This window comes from Curcuma longa, chromosome 7 (assembly GCF_044706935.1).
Source record: "Curcuma longa cultivar G26 ecotype Majalengka, Jawa Barat chromosome 7, ITB_CL_G26_1.1, whole genome shotgun sequence".
NCBI lineage: Eukaryota > Viridiplantae > Streptophyta > Magnoliopsida > Zingiberales > Zingiberaceae > Curcuma > Curcuma longa.
In genome coordinates, this window is record NC_133867.1 from 3,441,727 (window position 1) to 3,467,826 (window position 26,100).

The window sequence follows — 26,100 nt, forward strand, 5'->3', positions numbered from 1 at the left end:
CACCGACTTTTTTTTTTTTTTGTCCAAACCGTTCAACCGAAGCATCCCCTGGACAGATATTCTTTCGTCACGCCGGATTTCTAGAAAATCTTAATCATTACTTCTACCGAACTAACAACTATTCTTCAATCCAATCCTATGGGGAGATTCTAAAAGTTTGTTCTCATTTGTAGGTGGTTCGATCAATCTGTTTCACAGAATAAGTTCAACGCCTAGAGATCGTCGCCTCCCAAGGCCAGTTGCTGCTCTAAGTCCCCACCCCTCTCCATCCCTCTGCTGCGCATGGCGTTGTGGCGGCAGTTTTCGAGGCCTGCAGCCCACGTTCTTCTGTTTTCTTCTCAACTCGTTCCTCTGTTCCTAACAATTATTATGGCAGGAAAGGTGTTTGATGGAATTCCTAAGAAGAATGTTGTCATTGGGAGTGCGTGATCTCAGAAGACTCCTATGCTCCTTTTCCAGTTATGGTTGAGATCCGATCCGAGGTTTTGATTTGCTTCGTCTGAAGCGTACTCAAATGGTCTTCCTAAGAAGTATTCTACGTCGAATTTTCTATGCATCATACAGTTTTGATTTGCTTCGTCTGGTAAGTCTGTTTGCTATTCTATGTCTGGATTTTCTGTGGAAACCATAATGCAGAAGCATACTCAAATGGTCTAAAAGTAGGATGGACCATGTAGGCGATAGACTCAAAGATGCATGAACCTACTATTAAGGTCATGCCATGGACTAAGGCTATTCTGAAAATGATTACTCATTAGAAAGAGAGAATCATTGCTGAAACTTGTGCTTGAAACATTGCTTTTCCTATATTTGGTTCCTACTGATCTGAACAGAAGATATACTAAATGTTGGGATACTATCAAATTTTCATATTGAAAATACATGAAAGAAATACTGAAGTTATAAGATGGAGATATCTATATTGGTATGAGACTTTTTGGATAAAATTTAAAAATAAAATCATGAGAGCGTGGATCTAAAGTGGACAATATCATACCGTTTTAAAAATATATGTAGATTCCATCGAATTTAACATTAGAATCTTCATATCTCTTTATTTTTTATTGCGGAAACATGGGTACCATCTCCGCGTATATGTTCTTAGGGCAGAGTATCCCAAGGATATATCTCTTGGAGCACCAATATTCATTATTCAGTATTCAGTATTCAGGAGGAGACCAGTGCCATGGAGACATGGCATTATCATCAATGCATTGCATGCAACTATCTTTCCAAAATTCAATGAGAGCCCTTTTTGTTGCCAATTCATTGAATTTCTCTTTGCAGATTATAAGACATCAATAAGATAGGGAGCATGAAGTTTCAGATGACAGCACAAGGATAAGGCAACATCTACTTTTTCAAAAGATAAGTTTGGATCACAACTGTTGGTATAACAACCTTGCTTCTTTTTGTTTGTTGCTTCTGTTTACACCATTTATGTTGCTGTGTTTTACATTTTCTTCAAAGTTTGATTACAACAAATTATTTTCTTGACAATCATATTTTGAGATCAATACTATACTGCTTCATGCTACTCCAGAGGGATTTGGATTATGATAAATCCTTACATTTTATCGATCTATTAATCCTTATAGTATTGCTTTTGTTCATTTATAATGGATAACTTTAATGTTTGTCTCCTTGAAGTGTCTTTAAAAATTCTCAAGCACTTTAAAAAAAATTTCTTTGTCAGGGACAGAGTCGCCTATAACAAATTCTTCACTGTCCAATGTAAAACAGTATAAAAGAGTCGTTTATAACAAATTCTCACTGTCTGAGACTGTTACAACAAACTCTCACCGTCTGAAACGGTGCAAAAACAGAGTACAACAAATTCTGCAGAAACATGGATTTTTTTTGTCCGAGACAGAGTCATCATCTTACAACAAACTATCACTATCCTAAACGGTGCAAAACTTTCCTCTGCCAAGGACAAAGAGTCATTTATTCTTCCTACTAGGACTTAGTCGTGGATTGGTTTTTCGCGTTGAACATTCATGTCATCATCTTCGCATCAACACTCAACCATATGGCTCCTAGTGTCAAGGACTTCGGACTCGCTGATGCACTAATTGTCTAATCAGTCAGATTATATCCTCCTTCCACTAGACTTGAAGGGGATGTTTGTGATGTGAATGTAAGAAAGGGGTCCACCTGGTAGGCCCTTGACTGAGTCAATATAGAAACTACGTAGAACAAACATGCAAAAGGGCAAGGCAAGTGAAGGGATGTAGCAAGTGACGGGGATGATGGTTATTACAACACCCTTTAATGGGATGCATCCTTTGGTCTTCTCTCAAAGAGGTATGTCCCTTGAACTTCTCTCCCTATATAAAGTAAGGTAAGGGTGGCTAGGCTATGTGTGATCATCTATCTCATGCAATTTCTCATATCACATTAATATTTTTATACTCTCTATTCATTTCTCCATACTATTCTGACTTGAGCGTCGGAAGTGCAACGCGAAGGTGCACCTTGGCCTCCCTTCTAACTTTTGCTAAGTCTTCTTAGGGATATTCAATTTCTTCAACTGACTCTTTCAATCAACTCTTTCAATCGACTCCTTCAGTTGATTCCTTCAACTAACTCCTTTAATCGACTCTTTCTGACTCCTTCAACCAACTCCTTCAATTGATTCCTCCGATTGATTCCTCGTTACATAATCATCACCGACTCATCCTAAAAAGTTAACCTACTATGATTTATCAAGAATTTAATCCGTCCTCGTTCTGCCACACTAATTTTGATTTTAATTTGGTTATTACAACATCTCCCTTAAAAATACTCACTTGAAGTCTTTAAATAAAATATACTTATAACAATTTAACTCCGACACTAAATATTGGTTAAAGTTTAACCTTGCATTTTTTTTCTCTGTACTTGACCCGTGAAGTTAGAGATGCACTTAACTTAATTATGATTGTTTTTGACTCTATTAAAAATTTACTTATCATTATAATTACTTGCTAAAATCTGCTATTTCAAACTGCTCTTTAGTCTTAAACTGACTCAGAGAAATAATAAAAGAAATACCACTCGTAATGCTCTTTCTCTTAAGTTAAAAGGAGATTACATTGCCATATTATTCGCAAAAATTCATCAACAAATAATCTGACATAAAAAATTTCCTCCTGAAAAGGAAAATCCTCACCTTTATATGAAATCTCACGGTCTCTAAATGGACTCCAATTTAGACTTCAAGGCATTTTTCAGACTCCAAAAATATTGCTGATGAAGCCCACAACTCGTTTTTGTACCCCAGGAGTTCTAATGTTAATCAAACGAGTTCAGTACAGATTTTACGATAAAGTTCAGTTAAATCCAATCAAACAGACCGCTGTAGCCTAAGTAGAGGATCGGAGCAGATGAACATTTAAACCACAGTTTTCAACTGTTGCAGTATCTCATCGACCCATTTCTTCTTCTCATCCAGGCCAGCAAGGTGCACCAAAAAGTCCCCATCAGAGTAAACTCCTGCGATAGAATGGCAACCATTTTAATCAATCAGTTTCCTGTATGAGCAAGAAGTGAGCGGCGGGACTACCGTTCCAAGTAACCAGAGGCGACGAAATAAAGCGATAAAAAGATTTCCAAGAAGGAACCCAAGGATAGGAGTTGAACAGGCACTGCATCTGCGATGTGACAACATGGCTGTGCAATTCCTCATCAGGGAGGCTGTCAATTAGGTACTTCAGTGCTGCATTATCACCACTCTTGGTTGAGCCAAACTGAATAAAAGATGTTTGATTCCACCAAGAGTCTAAGAAGGCCTCGCTCCATTTTGATTGTCGAATGAAGAAGACTCCTATACAGCAAAACCACAAGAAAGTGAAAAGCCTGCGTTATGGATTAAAAAGTCATGTACGAAAGGTGGGTATGCTATAGAGAGGTTGTTTGCCTGTTCCTGAAGCTGAATGGAGTGTTTAGCTCTTAGGTGTGTGACTAATTTGATAGAACTTGGAGTTATTTGGCATTCCACAACTACAATTCATTTTTAACCCCTCCCCTCCCATAAAGAAGGGCAGAGAACAGCAGCAAGAATACTTTGTACTCTGCTTCCAGCCTTCAGGGTATAATATCCTCTTGTTCCCTTTCTAAATGAGCTCAGACTTCTCTTTTGTTAGATAAACCAAACATATGCCCATCAATAAAGGCAATCACCTTGTTCTAAATAAATTTTGAACCCGCACAGGCCCCAAATATCATTGTGTTTATGGTGGAATGCTTAGGGTATAGGAATGGATTGAATAAGCGCTTTGAAGATTGTTTAACATGAATGCAATGTTTGCATTGAAAGGAAATTTCTCTGCATTGACAAATAAACAAGTATGCAATAACTTTAGGTCAGAGAAAATAGTGTGTTTCAAGACATTTGTGCCATAGGAGTACATCATAACCAAACACTTGTGAAAGAAATTTTATTTAGGGATTAATATCTTAGGGGATTCCTGAAATATAGCAGAACACATCTTCTCCTTAACACTGCCAATATTCTTACATAAAGATTGTCCTAAAGTATGCAATGTAAAGAAAGAAAAAAAAAATCATACTACAGTCCAAATCTTTGATTTATCTGCTAATTGAAAGAATTACATTTTAATCATGTATGCACAAAACAAATTTCAAATCAAATACAAAAGAAATTCCTTGACCTACAACCATTGATATTGCACCATTTGCCAATCGAACTTTCAGATATTTTTCACATGGATGGAGCTAAGTTACTATAGTCACACAACCGCGCGCGCACACGTGTATAACTACCAAGTCTTATCCCACTAGGTGGGGTTGACTATATAGATCCTTTTATATCATTGGACCTTATCCCCTACTATATCAATATTTATATTTAAATAAATTTTATCTTGTTTTATTATTACTAACCAAATTTTTTGCCTTCCTCTTTCACATTTAATGTGCACATTTGTTATAATTTCACATCGTCTAACTGGAGTATTTATTGGTCGTCTAAATACATGTTCGTACCATCATAAAAGTGTTCTCCAGAGTTTTCTATAATTTCAACTTTCTCTCTGATATTTTTATTTTTTATAACACCATAGGTAGATGTGTGTGTATAAAGATGTATATATACTGATGCCCTTTGTACCTAATTGTGCAATAGAGGCTTTTGCTGGGACGTTGGCATCCAGACCCTTGAAGGAAAAGTAGATGGATGAAAGTAAAATATATATATATATGTGGATGTAAATAAAAGGACGGATATTTCTTTTGTTTAATCCACCCATTTTCCAATTATCATCCATCCACTTCTCCATAATGCATAGGAAACGTGGTCAAAACAAATTTTGATGCAAAAATGTATTCCTGACCAATTATTATTAGGGTGAAGCTACTCTAACTACCTCTTTCCTCATTAATTGGTTGGCACTCAAAGTAAACTTTTGCACAACTTTCAGTATTGTTACAAGTTACCCACTATCAAGCTGGACTCCTAATTTCTCTTCCTTTAGTTTGACAGATGGTGTATGATATTCAACCCTCCACTTAACATAAACTTGAGTCAAAAGCATAAAAATAGGGATATCTTTGTTGGATATGCTCCAACTTTTTTTTTTTTTTGAAAAGAGGATATTGAGTGTCCATAGCCGCTCCTTTTATAAGGTAGCTTAGATCATACATGAGACATAGATGGAGCTGTTCTGGAGGTTTGAACAGATCCATCAAATTGAGACATCTATCAACCCTTGGAACAGAAAACACTCCTTACAATTAAAACTAGGTTCTAGTTCTCTAATAGTGTCCATAAGCACGCATCTACACCCTTTGATTTGATTCATTTTAATATATGGGGTCGAAGCCATTCTTGGTTTAAGTACATTGTACTCTCATTGATGGCTACTAATTGGCATGGTGTTTCCTAATGAAAGAGTAAAATTTTCTTTGTATTTTCTTCTTTCTATATCAAGACTGAAAGCCAAATTGATGTGCTTTTAAAGTTTTTTGCGGTGATAATGCTAGAGTATTTGAGCCATAATATTCTTTACTAAACTTTCTGTCAACATAGACCATAACAAATCAGTGAAACATGGAAGACGAGTTCACACTTAGTTGACATTGCTCATACATTACTCCTATATATATACACACACCCTTTTCTTAATATGGTGATGCTCATTTTGTTGCATATGATCTTACAAATCGGGTGTCATCCTTCACTCTTCATGACCAAATTCCTTCTATAATTTCTTTTCCCAAGGATGTTATATATTCTCTCCCTTTATAGGTATTCAATTTTGACTACCTTGCACATCTAGGATCTTCTACACAAGATAAGTTATCTCCATGCTTTGTCAAGTGTATATTTCTTGATTATTTTCGTCTCAAAAAGTCTATTACTCCCACTCTCCAGACTCACATTGTCTTATGCAACTTTTCTTAGAGTTGACTTCGATCTTTATCTCTTTGCCCTCTCCATCTAAGTCAATAAAGGATGTTCTTATTCTTTTCTCATTGTCACTTCTCATGACTCTTACTATTGAAGCCCCATTTTGGACCAACCTCCTCTGCAGGTGTACAATTGAAGACCAAGACACAAGCATGCTCTAGCACTTTCTAGTGCCTCTCTAGCCTTTGAGTCATCTACTCCAGTCGTAGAACATGCTTCTAATTTAGATCTTCTTTGTTTCAATGAAGGTACTAAAAAATGTTATATCCTTTACATCAACTTTTATTTTTTATCCTATGTCATTGTCACCTAAATATTATACCTTTTCCATCTTTAGCTTCATAGTTAGTTCTTAGAAATGTCCTTATGTATTTTCTTTACCTTCCATGAAAATCAATGGTAGAATGCAATTACTCTCCAATTGGCACTGTAGACTAGTTGAAAGCACACCTAATAGCTAAAGCATGGACTCATATTTATAGTGCAGATTAACTCGACACATTTTCCAAAATGGCCAAGATCACTTTAGTTTGTCTCTTTCTCACCATGGAAACGGCCTTTCATTGGCCTCTTCATCAAATCAACATCAAGAATGTCTTCCTTTATGGTGATTGATACGGAGGTAAGTAAGTCACATGGCGAGCCACGTAGAACAAAGTCGGGATTTGGTCAATACAGGAGCCGTGTGGCATGTTTAGGACTCCCAATCCGCCAACATATCGAGTCAGTTCGACCCACTGACCTGTCGAGTCGGTCCGACCCTCCGACCTCCCGACTTCCCAACTTGTCAACTTGCCGACCTCTCGACTTCTGACTTGCCTTGAATTCACCGAGCTGGTGACTTCTCGAGTTGCCGACTCGCCGAGTCAATCCGACCTCTCGAGCTACCAACTTCCCAATCTCCTAGCATGCAAAGAGGCACAATAGTTACTAACATTAAAGGACACGACAGTTACAACGACACCCTTTAATGAGGTGATAACAAGGGGTGTCCCTTGGACTTCTCTCCCTACATAAGGTAATGGGGAGGATCCTCTTGGGGGGATCACAATCTAATCTTCACCATCTACTTTACTTCATTTTACCTCTATTTCTTATCATTTTCTCCACTTTATATTATTTAGGGATCCATGATGACTTAGGGATCAAAGGGATCTCACTGGGGTAACTCCAGATGAGCCCTATGATGCGTGTTATTCTCCACAAGAATCGAACACGTCATGAAAAGAAGGTTCACCCGAAGCTGATTTGAAGAAGTTGACCAGACTCGACGAAAGTCAACAGAAGCAAGTTCCATGGGAATTGACTCACCTCTTGTTCTCAGACCTGGAACAGTGATATTGCTGAGAAAGTTCTGATATTACTGAGTAACCTTCAGAGTTTATTGCTCAAGGGAGGCTGACCTGAGTTCAAGGTGAAAAGAAACCATTATATAAGTTGAAGCAAGTCAATCTACTCAGTATGGCATGACTACGATCGTGACAAATTGCTTAATATGTTATTGCATTTATCAGGTAGTATTTCCCTAGTGTTTATATGCACGATATTATCATCACTGGTGATGATTTTATTATGATCCTATAATTGAAGCCATCACACTACATCAACGTTTTTCCGACTAAAGGCTTAGTTGAGTCAGTTAATTCCTTGGTATAAAGGTTATTTACTTAGGGTAGATATTATTTATATCTCTCAACGAAATTATGTAGTTGATATGTTTGAAAAGTCTCGCATGTTAAGGACAAAGTGTATCAACACACTTGCAGATCTTAACACTATAATAGCACTAGGATAGGAGGAGTGACTGTTTGATCCCATAAAAATACAAAAGGTGTAGGAAAACTGAACAACATTACAGTTATACAACATAACATTACAATTAATGTGATGAATCAATTTCCATAGCCTTCATGTCATGATCATTGAGCAGCAACTTTGAATTCTATGGTACCTCAAATAAACGATCCACATTATCATGATCTTGCTAATAAAATCCTTAAGGAGCTCACACATTTTGTATTATTAAACAAGTTTAGTTTCTATTATTGTGGACTTAAATGAAAATAAATAATACACTTGTCATATTCTATATTGAATAATCCTGGATAGTTGAGGGGACTGCCAAAGTAATTGATTTGATTTTTCCCATAACAGTTTTTAAGGAATCTTTTATAGGTCCAATAATGATGCTATTGGCAACATCCTCTTACCCCTTGCAATCTTTTAGAAGATTTATCCCGAGCAAGTAACAAACTATGAAAAAAAAATGTCTTCTTATGATAATTAATTAACATGTTTCAAATTAAATTTCCTCTACAAACACTTAGAACGGTCCGTTTCCAATATTAAATTCGTGGTGGTAGAAACAAAAGAATACATATATGTTTTTTCCATACCTATTGCAGAAATTGGGAAAGAAGTAAAACTCGAGAGATGGAAGGAAATTTGGAAAAACAAAATTAAAAGAAAAGTACCTGAATTTACTCCATTGAAGTCCTCTGTTACCACCAAATCCGGTGATGCGTGGAAGTCTCTGTGGCCAATTGCTGCGAGCAGAACATTCTCCTATATATATCCCAAATTTATGTTACATAGAAGCCTATTGAAATAATAGTTTTGTACCAAAGAAAAATTCAAACAGATCTTACCAATGACATATTCGGGTTCGTCACCAATGTGTCCTGAAGGCACAGGGAAAAAAACAAGAATGAAGTATACGCGTAGTTCCAGAAGTGTCTTTTTCAAACATTCGCTACAGTGGCTGGAGGCTACTCACAGCGTCGTTCCAGAAGACCCAATCGTAGTGAGGGAGGTTCGATCGAACTGCCAGAATCTTGCTCCAGTTCGGCGGACGGCTACGATCCACCAGATCCCCTGCATCAATGTACCGATACCCCATCCGCGCAGCGTACGCCTGCTTGTTTCCCTGCGCCGCCGCCATCAACCCTTGGAAGGCCCGACGCCGCCGTTGCGGGCCGCCCGAGCCCTCGTCGGAGAGGCTAACCATAGCGATCCGTCGGGACGGGCTCGCCGCGTCTTCAGTGGGGAATGCCGGAGGAAGCGGCATGCACTGGCGGCCGAGGGAATTGGCTAGGCGGAGGAGGGCAGCGGTGGCGTGGAGGGAGAGGAGGACGAGGACGAACGCGGCGGCGGCGCCGAGCAGGATGAGGAACCGCATTGGCCGGCTGCGCGATCGCTGCTTAGCCCACCGCGTCGGCGGTTTCGGTGCCATCCACAAGCTCCTGCTCCTCCTCACGACCGACAGCTCCACGATCAGATCAGTAGCTCAAGACTCTGCAAGATCAAATGTATCGAGCAGGACAGGGAGCACGTTTTATCCCACTTACCCAAGACGAATAGCAGTGCCACGTTTACCAAATGGCGGTGGTCCCACCAATGGCTTCCTCTGTCGCTGATGCTGCCGTTTCGCAGTACCCTTCCGAAATAAGTAATTCATGAAATTTACCGAAACGAAAAAAGGAATTGTTTCGTTGCTTTTTATTCATATCTTTCCCGTCTCACCGATTTGCGATGGGCTCACTAAACTCGCCCAAAAAGGAAGGACGAAAGGATACAAATGGAGAAAGAAACGATCCGTTAGTGGACCCCACCGTTCTCGTTCCCATCACCGCCATTGTTCTCTCCACACTCAGCTCCGCTGCTGTTCCATGTCTCGGCCGCGGCTGCCTTCTCCTTGACCTTGTGCTCTTTCTTTGGCTTCTTGATCTTCACGCTGGAGGAGGACACGGCGGTGCGCGCTCGCAGCAGAGAGAGGTGGTGCTCGCAGTAGGGACGGCCGTCGACCGCCGCGTGCCTGCAGTGCCACCCCTTCCCGTCGCTCCTCCTGCACGTCGACGTCGCCAGTACCTCGGCCGAGCTCCTCTTCGCCGCCCGATTCCTCGCCTCGCCCTCATCGCTAACAGAAGCGCCACATTCAGCAAAGCAAAAGAAGACTAACCAAAACAGAAAGCCAATGTCAAACAAGAAGCATATCTGATACTTCGTCGCTATCGCCTTCCCCGCGTGATCGGCGTTCCCTTCATCCTGCTTCGAAGCCATCAACAAGCATTGCGAAGCATATTAACAGAGAATGCGAGCGGATACCAGATCAATATGTAGGTTCTCAAGAAAACACAGAACACAGAGCATAAACAGGGATCCAATACCTCGAGCGATGTTGGAAACTTGAGCGAGGAGGAAGGAGGAGGAGGAGACAGCAGAGTTCCCATCATCATCTTGGCTGCTTGCTTCCGTATCCTCATTGCGGTCGATCTCGCTCTCCTCCGAATCGCAACTTCGAGTACGGAAGATAGGGGGTTCCTTGCTGATGTGCTCAGCTAGTCGCCCTAAACCCATCTATTTATAGCAAACCGTCTCCGCGAAACGAACTCTCTTCCGATTTGCCACCTCAATCACTTTCGCTCGATGAAGGCTGGGCCGGGCCTGATCCGGCCTGATCCGTGGACCCGCAGACCAGGCAGGGACCCGGCTAGAACATTTAAAAATATATATATATAATTTAAATATATATGGCATTAAAGGCAATTACTTTTAAAGAGATAACATGTTGACAGGGATGGGAAGTAGAATCTTCACTTTTTTTTCTTCAATAAACGGTGGAATTCATCACCCTAGTAGTCTTACACGATTAGTCCTACGATCATCTATAAGAAAGTAAATCGAGAAGCTACAATTAATCACGATGGAGAAACTTCACTCATTACCTATATGTTTAAGACATGTTGATTTATCAAGCAATATCATTCACTAAGAGAAAAGAGAAAAAAAAAAGATGATCGATTCAATGAAAATTTCTCATTAATCATCAGAGTAAATCGAAAAGTACAGATGGATCTAATGAACAATCCATCATCACAAGATTTTCAAACTCCTCATGTGTAATATGCCCTAGGTAAAATTTGAATCCTCATTACTTAAGTAACTCATCTCACCTCTTACCATCATACCATAATCAAGGCTCGTAATATCATTCATTAGCATGTAAGCATTTTAGGTTGAATTGAACATCTTAGATCGGGAATATGAGATATTTTGTTACGACGGAGCAGAGTTGTTGAAGTGGACAAGGATCGAATCTCAGAGAAGCCAAAGTAATATCCTCCTCCGTCGTGACCAACTACAACTTTTTAATTTACCTCCTCACAGATGGTCGTAGGACCGACCGTGTGGGACCGACCGTGTGACGGATTCTAAGGGTATATGAGATATTTTAGATAATTTTTGAAACCACATCCTTAATGTTTCGTATTACCCAAAACATATACCATATTTTCATATTTATTAAAGGACATATTTTTGTCTAAGGATGTCATAGTGTTCATATGGCATCATTTAGAATCCAAAACACATTGATACCCTAAAAGAGTTCAAAATCATTGTTAAATAATAGAATCAGCAAAATAATAAATAAAAAGGGATGTAATTTTACATTGTTTTCTAGAGGAAACAAATGAAAGAACATGGCAATCTGCACATAGAAAGGGGCTAATAATATCTGTAATAGACAAGAATTTAGTGCATATATTCTATGCAGATGAACAAAGAATGACTTGTTTATCTCATGTTTACTTCAACCCTAATGCCTTTCTTCTGTTTTCTTCTGTTTCCTTCAACCTTGTTAGCTTATAAATCACACTTAGTTGTAAGAGAATTTGCAGTTTGTACTACTAAACCATCATTGTTTATTGTTATTATGTCTTCGTAAAATATGCGAAACAGGACTTATAGAGAGACCTCAAACTAAATGTACCACTGAAACAAAAGGTATGAACATAGCAGCTCTTCGTCCAAATTGACATTATGTGATGACTTCAAGTAGCTTCAAAAGCAGCTAGTCTTATTGGATAAGTGATGAATTTTGGCACTTTCAAGTTTGATTCCTCTGTTCAATCTTCCAAGAATTCTTAGCAGCTTCAGCAGATGAACTACCAGAATCAGTATTCCCATCTTTGGGCTCAGAGAAGAAGGGATCCCATTCATGTTCCCCAACTGCCCTCTGTTCTCCTTCCAACAAAGCATACTTCCAACTGTTCTTCTCGATAAAGTCATTATCTTCTCTTCCTTCTATTGCATGCCTCTTTAACTTCCTTACTTTGTCGATCATCGCCTGCACTGCCACATCGAATGCATCCTTCAATGTCTTCAGTTTAGACCGAGGATCTGCGTAAATAACTCTGGGTATGAGGCTTATGACCTGCTCCCTCATTGCCTTTACAGCATCAGGATGAATCTGCTTCAGCCTTTCTTCAATACTTGCATTCCTCTTTCTGATATCATCCTCAGGGATGAACACGGAGTACGCCGAGAAGTTTCGTGGAAGATGCCAAGTGTATTGGACGTATGCCGATCCAGGATGGAAGAAAACTGGTATGCAACCCGCCACGATCGAATCGAAAGCTGATCTCCTTGTAAACGAATCGCCCTGCGGTTGCAAGCAGAAGGAAGAGGTCTGGAACATCTGCATTATGCTGCTGGGGGAACGGCACTTGCTCTCCCCCAAGTCACACTCCAGCAATTTGCAAGCCTTGGAAGATCTGCATTGCTCTATGATCTGCCCTCTAATTGAATTGGAGCTGCCGGGGCGAGGAGCTCCGGCGAAGGAGAACAGATGCTTCCTCTCCAGCTTCCTCATACGGTCCTGCCAAGCAAACACATCGGCATCGTTTGCAGGGTGGAAATATGTGGGATAAGGGATGGCGAAATCGTTGGCATTCCAGGGGCTGGACTCCACCACCAGCATAGACATGTTCTTGGCCGCCGGCAAGAACAGGAGCTTGCTTCCCCAATCGGAGTCGGAATCCGTCAGCCTCCGGAAGTCCCAGGTGATCCTCCCTGCCACCAAGAAATGGTCTCGCCCGCCCATCACGCTCCACTCCGGCCGTTTCGTTAGCCACTCGACCAAATCCAGCGACGCGGCATCTCTCGCCGAGGTGTTGTGCCCCCAGAGATAGCGCGAGATGTCGAAGCCGGCGTAGAACGGGACAAATATGGCGGCCGCGACGGATGAGTCGTTGGTCAAGCACTCGTACTGCTTCATCCGGTTGTTGAAGATGACGTCCACGGCAAACTGGTTGGTCGCGTACCATCCGGTGTCGGAGAAGACGCCCTCGACGTTCTCCAGCGGCGGCCCGAGGCCAGCGTTGGTGGTGAACTTGCACATGTCCATCCAAAGGCTCAGCTTCCTGCAGTCCCTGACCATGTCGTCGTTGAACCGCGGAGGGAGGTCGTGGACGTAGACGTACCGCCCGCCGCAGGGGTCGCTCTTGTTTGCCAGCGTCTTCAGGGAGTCAGTGAAGGGGGAGGTCTTGGGCGGCGCTGAAGCCGATGGCTCGGATTCAGGCAGCGTCGGAGGTTCCGATCGAGATGAATACGGCGCAAGCAACTGACTGTCTTTTGAGACATCTCGTCGCTCTCGGGGATTGATCGAAATCGAGAAGGAAACGGATTGATGGGGCGGATTGAACGTGCTACGGCTGCTGAGCACATTGAAGTGGAAGTAGAAGATGAAAACCCAGAAGAAGACGCACAGACTTGCGAGGAAGCACACCCGCGGCGGTTGGGGTTTGCCGCTCCCCTTCTCCATCTGCTTGTGATCCTCGACGCCGGCCGGCGGCCGCTACTGCTTCTTAGGGCAATGAACCCTAATTACTTCAGCACCACCACTGAAACAGCAAGCCACTGCAATTCCATCTTTTATACCTCAAAATACAAATTCTGAGCTGCAGCCACGAAAAAAAAAGCAATTTTTTTACAAGATTGGAGCAAGAGACAGAGGAGAGATGGATCTTGACGCCTCGAACTAGCAGCCTGGGAGTCAACAAATCGGTGAGAAAAATATCAGAATATAGTCGGAGAAACTCACGCCGGAGAAGGCGGAAGCTTCCCTTCGCCAACGAGGTGGAGCAACACCGCAATGAGGCTGACCCGCTGTTCCGGCTAAAAACCGACGATGGTCAAGCCACCAGTCAACGAACGATCCGACGGGTACCGCTTCCTAGTGGAGTTGGAGGGACAGGGTGATGAGGACCTGAAATGCACTTAAACAGGGGATGAGAGGGGTGCCGGGAAGTCCCGGCGGGCCACTCCGACGCTCAAGTCAGTATTCCGTAGAAGGATAAATGAAAATGTAAAAGAAGGAAGAAGAGTTTAGAAGGTCGAACCAGCCCTCCAAGAGGGAGAAGAAGAAGAGCTTCCTTTCCGAAGAAGAGGTGAGAACCTGAAATGCATAGCCCGTCGAGAAGAAGAAGTGTCTCCTCTTGGAAGAAGAGGAAGAAGAAGAAGTCCTCCTGCGAGAAGAAGGAGATGATGCCGAGGAAGAAGAGGACGATCATGATCCCTTCCCTTTGCTAGAGCTCTCCCTTATGTAGGCACACAAGGAGACCAAATCTGACATATCTCCTTCTTACCTCTTTCTTCCTTTTGGCATTATGTGCAGGAAAAAGAGCATCTTCTATGACAACTTTATAAAGGCTGTCTGGGAACATGTGTAGTTTGTTGAATCCACAAAAGACAAATATTGACCAGTCCATTTGACTAGCCTTGCCAAATCAGCCTCATTCTTGACTCCCCCTTGACCCTTGACTTTTACCTTAGAGAAAAAGCCACGTCATTTATGCACCGGCATCACAAGTCTCCCCATCAAGTCTAGTCGAAGGAGGCGTAGTCCGACTGACTGGACTATGTGTAACGACTGAACCATCTCTTTCATCATACTGGTGCTGAGATGCTGAGCTGCTGAGATAGTTGAAATGTTGAGGTACTGAAATGAGGTGGCCGGGATGAGGTGGTCGAGATGGCCAAGAGACCTGGATGAGTGGCTGAATACCGGGATGAGTAGCTAAGAGCTTGGATGAGTAGCTAAGGGCCCGGATGAGTCACTAAGAGCCGGGATGAGCATGGGAAGGCTGAGCAGGGGAAGCCAGGGAAGGCTGAGTACAGGGAAGCCAGGGGAAGGCTGAGCAGGGGAAACCTGCGAAGGCTGAGGAGCCATATAAGAAAACCAGTGAGGCTGAAAAAGCCATAGTATGAATCCGGAAAGGCTGAGGAGCCATATAAGAAAACCAGTGAGGCTGAAAAAGCCATAGTCTGAACCAGGGAAGCAGCGTTGACTGAGCTAATAGAGATGCTGAGATGACTGAGCTACCGAGCTGATAGAGCTGCTGAGCTGAATAATAAAACTGCTGAGCTGACTGAGTTAATTAGAGTGGCAGGGTGGCTGAGTAGTCGAGCTGCTGGGCTGACTGAGCTAATAGAGCTGCTGAGCTGAATAATAGAGCTGCTGAGCTGACTGAGCTAATAGAGCTGCTGAGCTGACTGAGCTAGAGCTGCTGAGCTGACTGAGCTAATAGAGCTGCTGACTGCTGAATAATAGAGCTGCTGAGCTGACTGAGCTACTGAGCTAATAGAGCTGCTGAGCTGACTGAGCTACTGAGCTAATAGAGCTGCTGAGCTGACTGAGCTACTGAGCTAATAGAGCTGCTGAGCTGAGCTGACTGAGCTAATAGAGCTGCTGAGCTACTGAGCTAATAGAGCTGCTGAGCTGACTGAGCTACTGAGCTAATAGAGCTGCTGAGCTGAATAATAGAGCTGCTAAGCTGACTGAGCTACTGAGAATAGAGCTGCTGAGCTGAATAATAGAGCTGCAGGGTTGAGTAGCCGAGCTGCTAGGAGCTAATAGAGCTGCTGAGCTGACTGAGCTACTGAGCTAATAGAGCTGCTGAGCTGACTGAGATAATAGAGCTGCTGAGCTGACTGAGCGCGGAATCTCAGGATGAGGTTGAGCAGGGAGCTCGGAGTGCCTGTAGAAAGGCTGAGCGAGCGGATCCCTACCTCCATTGAGTGCGGAATCTCAGGATGGAGTTGAGCAGGGAACTCGGAGTGCCTGTAGAAAGGCTGAGCGAGCGGATCCCTACCTCCATTGAGTGCGGAATCTCAGGATGGAGTTGAGCAGGGAGCTCGGAGTGCCTGTAGAAAGGCTGAGCGAGCGGATCCCTACCTCCATTGAGTGCGGAATCTCAGGATGGAGTTGAGCAGGGAGCTCGGAGTGCCTGTAGAAAGGCTGAGCAAGCGGATCCCTACCTCCATTGAGTGCGGAATCTCAGGATGGAGTTGAGCAGGGAGCTCGGAGTGCCTGTAGAAAGGCTGAGCGAGCGGATCCCTACCTCCATTGAGTGCGGAATCTCAGGATGGAGTTGAGCAGGGAGCTCGGAGTGCCTGTAGAAAGGCTGAGCGAGCGGATCCCTACCTCCATTGAGTGCGGAATCTCAGGATGGAGTTGAGCAGGGAGCTCGGAGTGCCTATAGAAAGGCTGAGCGATCGGGAAGGCTGGGAAGGGTGAGCAGTCTGGGAAGGCTGGGAAGGGTGAGCAGCCTGGGAAGGCTGAGAAGGCTGAGCAGCCTGGGAAGACTGAGCAGTAGGGAAGCCTAGGAAGGCTGGGAAGGATGAGCAGCCTGGGACGGCTGAGAAGGCTGAGCAGCCTGGGAAGGCTGAGCCGTAGGGAAGCCTAGGAAGGCTGGGTAGAATGAACAGCCTGGGAAGGCTGAGAAGGCTGAGCAGTCTGGGACGGCTGAGAAAGCTGAGCAGCCTGGGAAGACTGAGCCGTAGGGAAGCCTAGGAAGGCTGGGAAGGATGAACAGCCTGGGACGGCTGAGAAAGCTGAGCAGCCTGGGAAGGCTGAGCCGTAGGGAAGCATAGGAAGGCTGAGAAGGATGAACAGCTTGGGACGGCTGAGAAAGCTGAGCAGCCTGGGAAGGCTGAGCCGTAGGGAAGCCTAGGAAGGCTGGGAAGGATGAACAGCCTGGGAAGGCTGAGAAGTAGGGAAGGCTGGGAAGGATGAACAGCCTGGGAAGGCTGAGAAGTAGGGAAGCCTGGGAAGGATGAGCAGCCTGGGACGGCTGAGAAGGCTGGAGCAGCCTGGGAAGACTGAGCAGTAGGGAAGCCTAGGAAGGCTGGGAAGGATGATTAGCCTGGGACGGCTGAGAAGGCTGAGCAGCCTGGGAAAGCTGAGCCGTAGGGAAGCCTAGGAAGGCTGGGAAGAATGAACAGCCTGGGAAGGCTGAGAAGGCTGAGCAGCCTGGGAAGGCTGAGCAGTAGGGAAGCCTAGGAAGGCTGAGCATTGGGGAAGCCTAGGAAGGCTGGGAAGGATGAGCAGCCTGGGACGACTGAGAAAGCTGAGCAGCCTGGGAAGGCTGAGCCGTAGGGAAGCCTAGGAAGGCTGGGAAGGATGAATGGGTTACTTAGTCAACAGGCATCACAAATATAATAGACTAATGGGCTACTTAGTCAACTAATGAATATCAACAGGGAACTCAAGAACGTTTGACCAAAATATAAATTCACTATAAGCTCACCACTAGTAAACCCTTAAAATCTCTCTTTAAAGCAGTTTTCTTCTCACAGTGATTTGGAATATTTAATTTTCTTTAGTTCTTGTAAGCTTATACTATTTTTTGTTGCTTAATTATGTAATTTTTTTCATATATCAATTTTGTACAAGCTATTCAAAGTATTATTGTTGTTTTTTGAACTACTTTTGTAAAGATTTCTCTATCTTTGAAAGGTTTTTCGAAAGAAGAAAGTTACTGGATTTCTCATAGAGTGACTAGCTTAATAAGTTTAGTCCATTAAGTAGAAATCTAAGGGTCTCCAAATCACATTAAATAATTATATCAATTTCTCTATTAATCAATATTTTAAAAAATAAATTTGTTTAAAATTAAAATGAAAATGGTGAAAAACATTCATTTTTATACTACATAATCTTTTGGCTTTGAATTTAAAATATTTTTAAAATAGAATTTTGAAAATACGCTGAAATGTTTTAAAATTTGCTATTCACTCCCTAGCGTCATTCATGAGGCATTTAGAAAAGTAAATCCTTGGTACTTTCCATCCCAAATCTTTTAGTGAGTTCCTTAGAATAGTTAGTTTATGAGCATAAATTCCTTCTTTAATTTATTTAATTTGAAGTTGCAAGTGTACTTTGTTTTTCTACTCGACTCTTTCCAAATTCTTTTTCTATAAGGGCTATAAACTCATTAAATCTTTATTTGTTAATTCAAAGATTATGTCATCAATGTAGACTTGTGTAATCACTGGCGTAGCTAGTGCTGAGTTATACTGGGCTGAAGCTCAGTGCAGTCCAATAATTTTTAATTTAATATATTAAATCAAAATTTAAAAATTAAAATAGTCTAGTTCAGTCCTCTTAATTAGTCCCGTGCAATTAAGAATTTTGATTATGCCATTGTGTGTAATAAATATATATATTTTTTACCAGACTTTACGCACGACGTAGGTTGATTACATATCATTCTATGCACGAGGTGCTTATTTTATTTCATATAAGATTTTTCTTAGCTTATATAAGATTTGAGTAGTTTAAACATTCAAATCTTGGTGGTTGATATGTTAATGTACATATACCTCTTGTTTAATGAAGTCATTTAAAATTATTGATTTTAGATCTATTGGATAAAATACAAACTTTTGTAGGAAACAAATGCTAAAAGCATAAAAATAAATCATTGTAAATAGGTTGTGGGAGATCCATTTTGTATATATAATTGAACCATTTTATGTTCTATGAACTAAATCTCAAACTTGATTTTTTAAAATTGTGTTAGTTTATCTTGCATGGGCAATTCAAACTTGAATCAAATAAGATTTATTCAATATTTTTGGTTCAATTTGAGATATTAAGGCAACATATTTCCTAGTTCTTAAAATAAGATTTTGTCTTAACTCCTTGGGAAATGCCTCTCATGGCTTGTTCTATTGAGTGATTAGAATTAGTTTATGTGTTTGAGGTAGTTCTTTTATACATTCTAAATTCTCTTGTGGTTTAATAAAAAATAATAAATCCCAATTAGCCTTATTGCTTATGGTTTAATAGCTTCTATAGTTTGTTGTTCAACGTTATTAATATTTTTCTTGTTTAATTCTTCATTGATGTCTTCATCGATAGGATAATGCCTAGCACAAATATTGTTAGACTCATTTCAGTAAAGGTGGAATTAATTCGCCATCCCAGTGACTCCACACGATCAGTCCCATGACTATCTGTGAGAAGGTAATTGGGAAGCCGAGGCAATGCCCTTGTCCGTCATAGCGAACTGCAGATTCTCAATTTACTTTCTCACATATGATCATGGGACTGTTGGGGTGGCAGATTCCACCGTTTTATTGAAGAGTTGCGTGAGTGAATACATATAGGCAAGTTAACAAATTTCTAAATATTAATTTAATGGAAATAAAATTATTAAAAAAGCGTAAGATGTATTAATTTAATGGAAATAAAATTATTAAAAAAAAACTAAGATGCATAATTAATGAAATTTATACTTATGAAGTTTATCAAGCTCATAAAATCAAAAAAAAAGGAGGATCAATTTACCCATGTTAAGAAATAAAATCATAAATCATTTTAATAGTTTACAATTTTATTATGTTTTTTATGTTAATTTTTTTTGTAAAGTTGATTTTACCCGTCCAATTTAATTAAGAGGAAAAAATTAAAAGGGCATTTCTAATTATTAGAATGGTAAAAATGTATTATTTTTTTAAAAGTTAAACGCATACCCCATTATATTTCTCATACATAACATATTTTTATTTCAAACTATTATAATATATAAAAATAAATCAATTTAACTCTATAAAAAAAATTATTCATAAACTATTTTTATATAATTTTTTATACCAATTTATTAAAAAAAAATTAAATTAAATTAATATAAATATAACTAGGTCAAACTCATCGTAACATTGCTATAGTTACAACATCATTAATTACTGCTACACCATCCATTAGCCCTTGGGCATGATTGAATTGATTATGACGGTGTAGAATTACTGAAGTGGACAAGAGTCGAATCTCGACGAAGTCGAGAAAATGCTCTCTTCCATCGTGGCCAACTGCAACTTCTCGATTTACGTCCCGATCATGTGAGACTGCTAGAATGGCAGATTTCACATTTTGCTGAAATGATTGAGTTAGTAATCATGAGTAAGTTTGTCATATTTAAAAAGAGTCGATTCCTAATGAAGCTAGAGAATACCCTATCAAATGGGGCTCATCTTCAACTTCCTAATTGACCACTCTATAGATGATTGTAGGGTCAATCATATGAACGTATGACTGTTTTATCACATACAATGCCACATCTATAATTATAATAATAATCAATTGACCACTAGAACTTTATAACAATAATATTATCCTGATTTTAATTAAATTTAAGTAATTTTAATAGAGTTTGTTTTTAATATAAAAATATTGTATACATAGAATTTATTTGTATATATTACTGGTATAATAATAATAATAATAATAATAAAATAAGAGTATTTTGGATAAAGAAATATGAGGTGTCTTTTTTAATTTCCCCATAATAATTAATAGAAAATTTCACGTTACAGAATCCGGTACAGAATGTTTGGGCCGTTTTATTAGCCCATTAACGGCCCAAATCTCAGGGTATTTAAGCACATCCCTACATTGATTTCCTCTTTTAGTTTTTGCAAGCGGCGGCGACGACGCAGTGCATCTCGATCGATACCCTAACCTCGTGAAGCCGCCATTATTGCCGTTCGTCGCCGCTCGATCTTCAATCCTCTCTAGTTCTCCTTGCTCAATGGGCAGCAGCAAGAAGACGGCACCGAGTTCCGAAGACGCTCTAGATAGCGAGAATCATGTTTCGGTTGATGCGGTTTCAGCAAGTGAGAAAGAGAAGATCGATGATGGAAAGGCAGAGTCCTTGGAGGGCGCGACGTCCCTGAAGCCCATGGAGAAGAGGAAGAAGAGAAAGGCATTGGACAAAGAAAGACACCGGATTGGTGAAGAGAAGAAGAAACCACGCATTGATACGCCTAGTGAAGGTGCTGCTTTGGCCGACTCGCAGCCTGCGGCTTCTTTGCCTTCTTCAGGCCACCCTGGGCTCCATATGAATGTGTTTAGGGATCTAGCATCTTCCGATTCTTTGGTTAGGGAAGCTGCTGCGGAGTCATTGGTTTTGGAGTTGTCTGAGGTTCAAAAGGCATATGAAAAAAAGGGACAAACGGGAGGATGACGGAGCCATTCAACTAGAGGCGGAGAAGGATGATGGGTTGCAAGATTGCGCGCCTGCTCTGAGATATGCCATTCGTCGACTTATTCGTGGGGTATCTTCTTCTAGGGAGGTAGACATCATACTTTTTTTCTTCAATTCTCTGTATAAGACCAATTAATTTTTTAAATCCTAGTGAAGCACTCGTGACTCATCTGTTTTGTTGAGACCAATGCACTGCGGCTGTGTATCTTATATTAAACAAAGGATTAGTTTTGAATTTTTCATGTCCCTATGAACGTCCAGGGGCTTGAAGAAATTGTTTTTGTTTTGAGAAAATGATTGACTAATCAAAATGTTGAATCTTCTATATAATGACATATTTTCAAGTGCAGGTTGCACATTTCATCTTTCTGGTTTTCTGGGTGTGGTTTGGTTTCTTATGATGAATTAAATATTTTCTTATCCTATATCCTCAACACATTTTCTTATCCTATATTCTAACGTGCAGAATTAGTTGACTGAATTAAACATCAGAATGAATCTTAGATGTTCACTTTATATGGTTCATTTGTTCATATTATCTATGTTAGTTTTTTTTTTATAATTGGCCTTCATTACTCATTGTCCTCTCTGATATTGCATTTAATTTTATATTTAAGAAACTTTTCCCTTTTTCTATCATTTGGTGTTTTTGCAGGCATCCTTTTCTTTTAGTGACGCTTCTATTTATTTCTGAAGAAAGTAAATCAACATGTAATTTTGAGAGAAGAAAAAGAAAACAATTTATAATATATTGTTGAGAAATAAAGGCATTTGCTATATTCACTCTTTGTAACACACTTACACCCTATGTGTTCCTTAAACCATATAACCTATACGGTCATCAGGGTTTAGCAAACAAAAGCTAGCTGTTACTCTAGTTCACAGTGATGATTATTGATGTATGATACATCTGTTTTAGGAGATCTGTTGCTTCATTTTGTTCTTTTTGTTTGAATTCTTTGCTTTTTTCTTCTTCTTACCAACAGTATGCAAGGCAAGGATTTGCGTTGGGGTTAGCGGTTGTGGTTAGAGCAATTCCAGCTATCAAGTTGAGTTCAGTGATGAAATTGACAGTTGATTTACTTGAAGTATCTTCTTCAATGAAGGGTCAGGTACTTCGTTATTGTCTTTTTCAATATCACAATATTCCTTTGATTGTTTTTGCAATTCTGAATTTCTTTTGAATGGCTGTATAGGAAGCTAAAGATAACCTTTTGGGCCGCCTCTTTTCTTATGGTTCCCTTGCTAGATCTGGAAGAATTGTGACTGATTGGAGTAAACACATTGATACATCAGTTATCAAAGAGTTCATAACTCATGTTGTTTCTTTATCTGGAAAGAAGCGATACTTGGGTGAGCCAGCCGTTTCTCTGATTTGGGATGTGGCTGATCAGGTACATTGATTTTTTGTGAATCTGTTCTCTAATATAAAAATGACATATCATTAATTTGACTGATATGCTTACTTTTGATTCTTTTTATGTGTCATTTAAATATTTTTTAATATTTTTATTCTTATATTTTATTTTATTTATTATTATTAGTTTGTAAAAGCACCATGTTTGCTTTGTGCATTAGTTTGCTGATCTATCTGAATTCTGATACAAACTCGTCTCCAAAAGTGCTAACTTTTACATGCTAGTATATTAAATCATTCAAATCTAAAGTGTTTGTAATTTACTATCCTGCTCCTGTTGGTCATCCACTATGTATTACACTGCTTAATATCTATTTGGATATGAGTTGGTTTCACATGTAGTTATAATGATGTATGCAGAGACCTGGAATGCCATTCACATCAGTGCAGACTTGTGAACTATTTGTAAAGCAATATAGTTACAATCTCTCCTTATATTCTACCAAGTGAAAGTATAAAACCCATAGCTACCATGTTAATAAATGTGAGGAGAGATTGTGCTCCTGAATTTGTGAATATGTCATGCTCTTGTTGTGGAGTAAGGCAAATGGGTTTGTTTTTAATTACACCGATGAAAGTATTGGTCTCTCAGTGCTATTGCTTTTCATGTCAGGTGCTAAATCTAGATTGAACTTTGACCTTTCAATGAATTTATCCAAAATTTAACAAATAATTGATTTAGCTTCAACTTTTAATTTTATTCAAAGTTAGACAATTGTTAAGTAAATCTCCAGTCATTTGTTTGCTTATCAGTTAGATATATTAGTACCTTTTTTCCTAATCACTTTGCTTATTAAGTTGTGTTTGTTAGTGTAAATGTCCACTCATTTGTTTGATATTTTGACTGTTGCTGGTTATTTATCTACTTATTTTGTTTCATTCTTTCTTAGGTCATTTGAGGTATCTAAGTTGTTTTTGTTATGGAATAACTAATAGCCTTTCGATGGTAAAAGGTCAAAACGTCTGTGGTATGATCAACCATGCTGGTCTGGGTGTTGTTATGCAAATGAGCCATAGATAAAAAGGTTAGTGTAGGAAATATAAGAATGATAAAGTGAATGTGTAAAAATACCAGGAGAGGTAAGTGCATAGATGTTAAATAAAGGAGCAGTTGGATCTAGTCCTTTGATGATAAAATGATAAATGAAGATAAATATGTTAACACGGTATAAACATAATTAATTACTATTACTAACAAATATGTAGAGAGTTCAAATTTAGATAGGATCATTCAACCTAAATAGTTAGGCTATTCTTTTTGTTGTGATCAAGATTTAAAATACGAGCCGTGTTGAGGTTTCGGTTCCAGACCGGAACGATACAGTTTTGGTACCGTATCGTACCGTACCGGTATAATTTTGATATTTTTAAAATATAAAATATATTAACTAAAACAAACAAATTTAATTTAAATATTTAAAAATAAAAAATAAAATATTTTTTTAAAAAATAATAGGATAAAAGATTTTAATTAAGTATATTTAAATTATCCTCAACTATAGCTAGGAATTGATTATTAAAAACATATTAAACCTAAACTTAAGTTAAAAAAATTGAACCGCCATTGGCCACGCGCCACTAGGGGTGTGCGCATCCTGCGCGATGCCTCCGGTGGCATTGTCGGGCCCGGGCAATGCCTCTGGAGGCGTCTCCGGGCCCTGCGTGAGCCTCCGGAGGCGTCGTCGGACCCGGGTGATGTTCTGTAATTGTTGGTTGTGATTGTTCTGTAATTGTTGTTCTTTGACATAATTCTCAAAGAAAGCGAAAACTTCTCTGCATATTTTTTCTTCTTTAAGATTATATTATTCTTCTTTAATAACAATATTCCAGTTTCTATCCAAAACTTAGGTCTAACTAGGTTTTCTTGTTACTGCAGCTTTCTTCAGATGTTATTTTAAATGAAGTGTTGAAAACTACTGCTCTGCATGATTTGTTTGAGAGAGCTGCTGAGGTGGGAGATCCAGATGCCCTGTACTTGGCTTTGAAGATGCAAGAGAAAATACAAGTTGATGGCATAGTGTTTGGCAAGCTGCTTCCATGCCCATTTAGTGCTGAAAGCTTCTTTAGTCGAGATTATCTGCTATATATTGCCAGATTGCTTTAAGGTTCTCTCAACATAGCTTACCATTCCTTTACTTATTTGGTGGTTAAATGCCATCAACTAATTAGACATTTGAAATTCTTAAGCACATATCCTTTCAATTATTACTTGGAGAGCGATATTAAGTTTCTTGTTAATCTACTGAATTAATTTACTAGACATTTGGTCTGGTCTTCATTTACTCTGTAAATAAGGAATGTTTAAGCAGTAATATGTGTTATTTGGAAGGCTTGCATAGTCCTTTTGTAATTACATATATTGATGCATTTTTTTCTTCTTTCATTTTTTGTTATTAATTGGACTTAAATTTTCAGGAATCAACCTTCTGTTTGCCTCGTCTGCATAGTCTTTGTCCAGTAGTGGTGAACATGCTTACTTCGGAAATAACAACTCGTATGGAGGATGATGCAGTGCGATCTGCATCTGGTAAGAAGCAAAAGAAGATTTGGAAAGGTTGCTCCTCGGAGGACATTGCCAAGAATATCCAATGTTTTCAGGAGGTTGTAATTGAAGAGTCACTTCTTCAGTCATCTCATGATAGGAAGTTTTTGGCATTCCAAATTTTGTTGCTTATGCTTCCAAAATTGCCTATATCTTGTATCAAGTTTGTCCTTTCTGAGAAATTTGTGCATTGTCTCATGGACATTCTCTCAAACAGAGATGCATGGTTGTACAGTGCTGCTCAACATTTTATCAAGGAGCTCATTGATTTAATTGGAGATGATATTGATCGCTGTGTTTCAGTTATTATGCCACTGCAGAAACACAGCAGTGGCAAATTTGATATTATCACCAAGACACAGTTGGTGAAGGGGTTGGTTGCTAAGTTCAATACTGTGCCTGGTTGTTTGCACTTTGTGCAAAGTTTGATGAGCTTATTTGTTGATGATGGAACTGTTACTGATGAACCATCTGATCAAAGCCACACTACTGATGAAAATTCAGATTTAGGTGCGTCAGAGGATAAAGAAACTTCAGGTTCTGGTAATATAGATTCCCTGAAGAACTGGATTATAGATACCATGCCTCGGATTCTAAAAAATTTAAACCAGAATTCTGA

General features: G+C 40.0%; 3 protein-coding genes and 1 pseudogene across 5 annotated transcripts; 1 reads left to right on the top strand and 3 right to left on the bottom strand.

Moving 5' to 3' along the window:
- Positions 1 to 3,120: 3,120 nt before the first annotated feature.
- Positions 3,121 to 9,644, bottom strand: LOC141832390 (putative alpha-1,6-mannosyltransferase MNN10). 3 transcript variants are annotated; one of them, XM_074719894.1, is made up of 6 exons: positions 9,189 to 9,644; positions 9,061 to 9,093; positions 8,887 to 8,977; positions 3,548 to 3,808; positions 3,339 to 3,477; positions 3,261 to 3,270 (listed from the first exon to the last, which is right to left on the bottom strand). In XM_074719894.1, the coding sequence occupies exons 1-5, from the start codon at positions 9,642 to 9,644 to the stop codon at positions 3,377 to 3,379; spliced, it is 942 nt and encodes a 313-aa protein (XP_074575995.1). In that variant the 3' UTR covers positions 3,261 to 3,270; positions 3,339 to 3,376. The 3 variants fall into 3 exon arrangements, with proteins under 3 accessions (XP_074575994.1, XP_074575996.1, XP_074575995.1); XM_074719893.1 differs by having other exon boundaries at positions 3,121 to 3,477; XM_074719895.1 differs by having other exon boundaries at positions 3,121 to 3,477; positions 3,548 to 3,805; positions 9,189 to 9,632.
- A 365-nt stretch (positions 9,645 to 10,009) lies between these two features.
- On the bottom strand, positions 10,010 to 10,674 carry LOC141831814 (uncharacterized). The gene is made up of 3 exons (XM_074719214.1): positions 10,580 to 10,674; positions 10,413 to 10,475; positions 10,010 to 10,328 (listed from the first exon to the last, which is right to left on the bottom strand). The coding sequence occupies exons 1-3, from the start codon at positions 10,672 to 10,674 to the stop codon at positions 10,010 to 10,012; spliced, it is 477 nt and encodes a 158-aa protein (XP_074575315.1).
- Positions 10,675 to 11,886: 1,212 nt separating this feature from the next.
- Positions 11,887 to 14,365, bottom strand: LOC141831858 (xyloglucan galactosyltransferase KATAMARI1 homolog). Its single transcript, XM_074719265.1, has 2 exons — positions 14,295 to 14,365; positions 11,887 to 14,151 (listed from the first exon to the last, which is right to left on the bottom strand). The coding sequence occupies exon 2, from the start codon at positions 14,013 to 14,015 to the stop codon at positions 12,300 to 12,302; it is 1,716 nt and encodes a 571-aa protein (XP_074575366.1). The 5' UTR covers positions 14,016 to 14,151; positions 14,295 to 14,365; the 3' UTR covers positions 11,887 to 12,299.
- Positions 14,366 to 20,969: 6,604 nt separating this feature from the next.
- Positions 20,970 to 26,100, top strand: part of LOC141831816 (uncharacterized) — a 6,875-nt pseudogene continuing 1,744 nt past the window's right edge.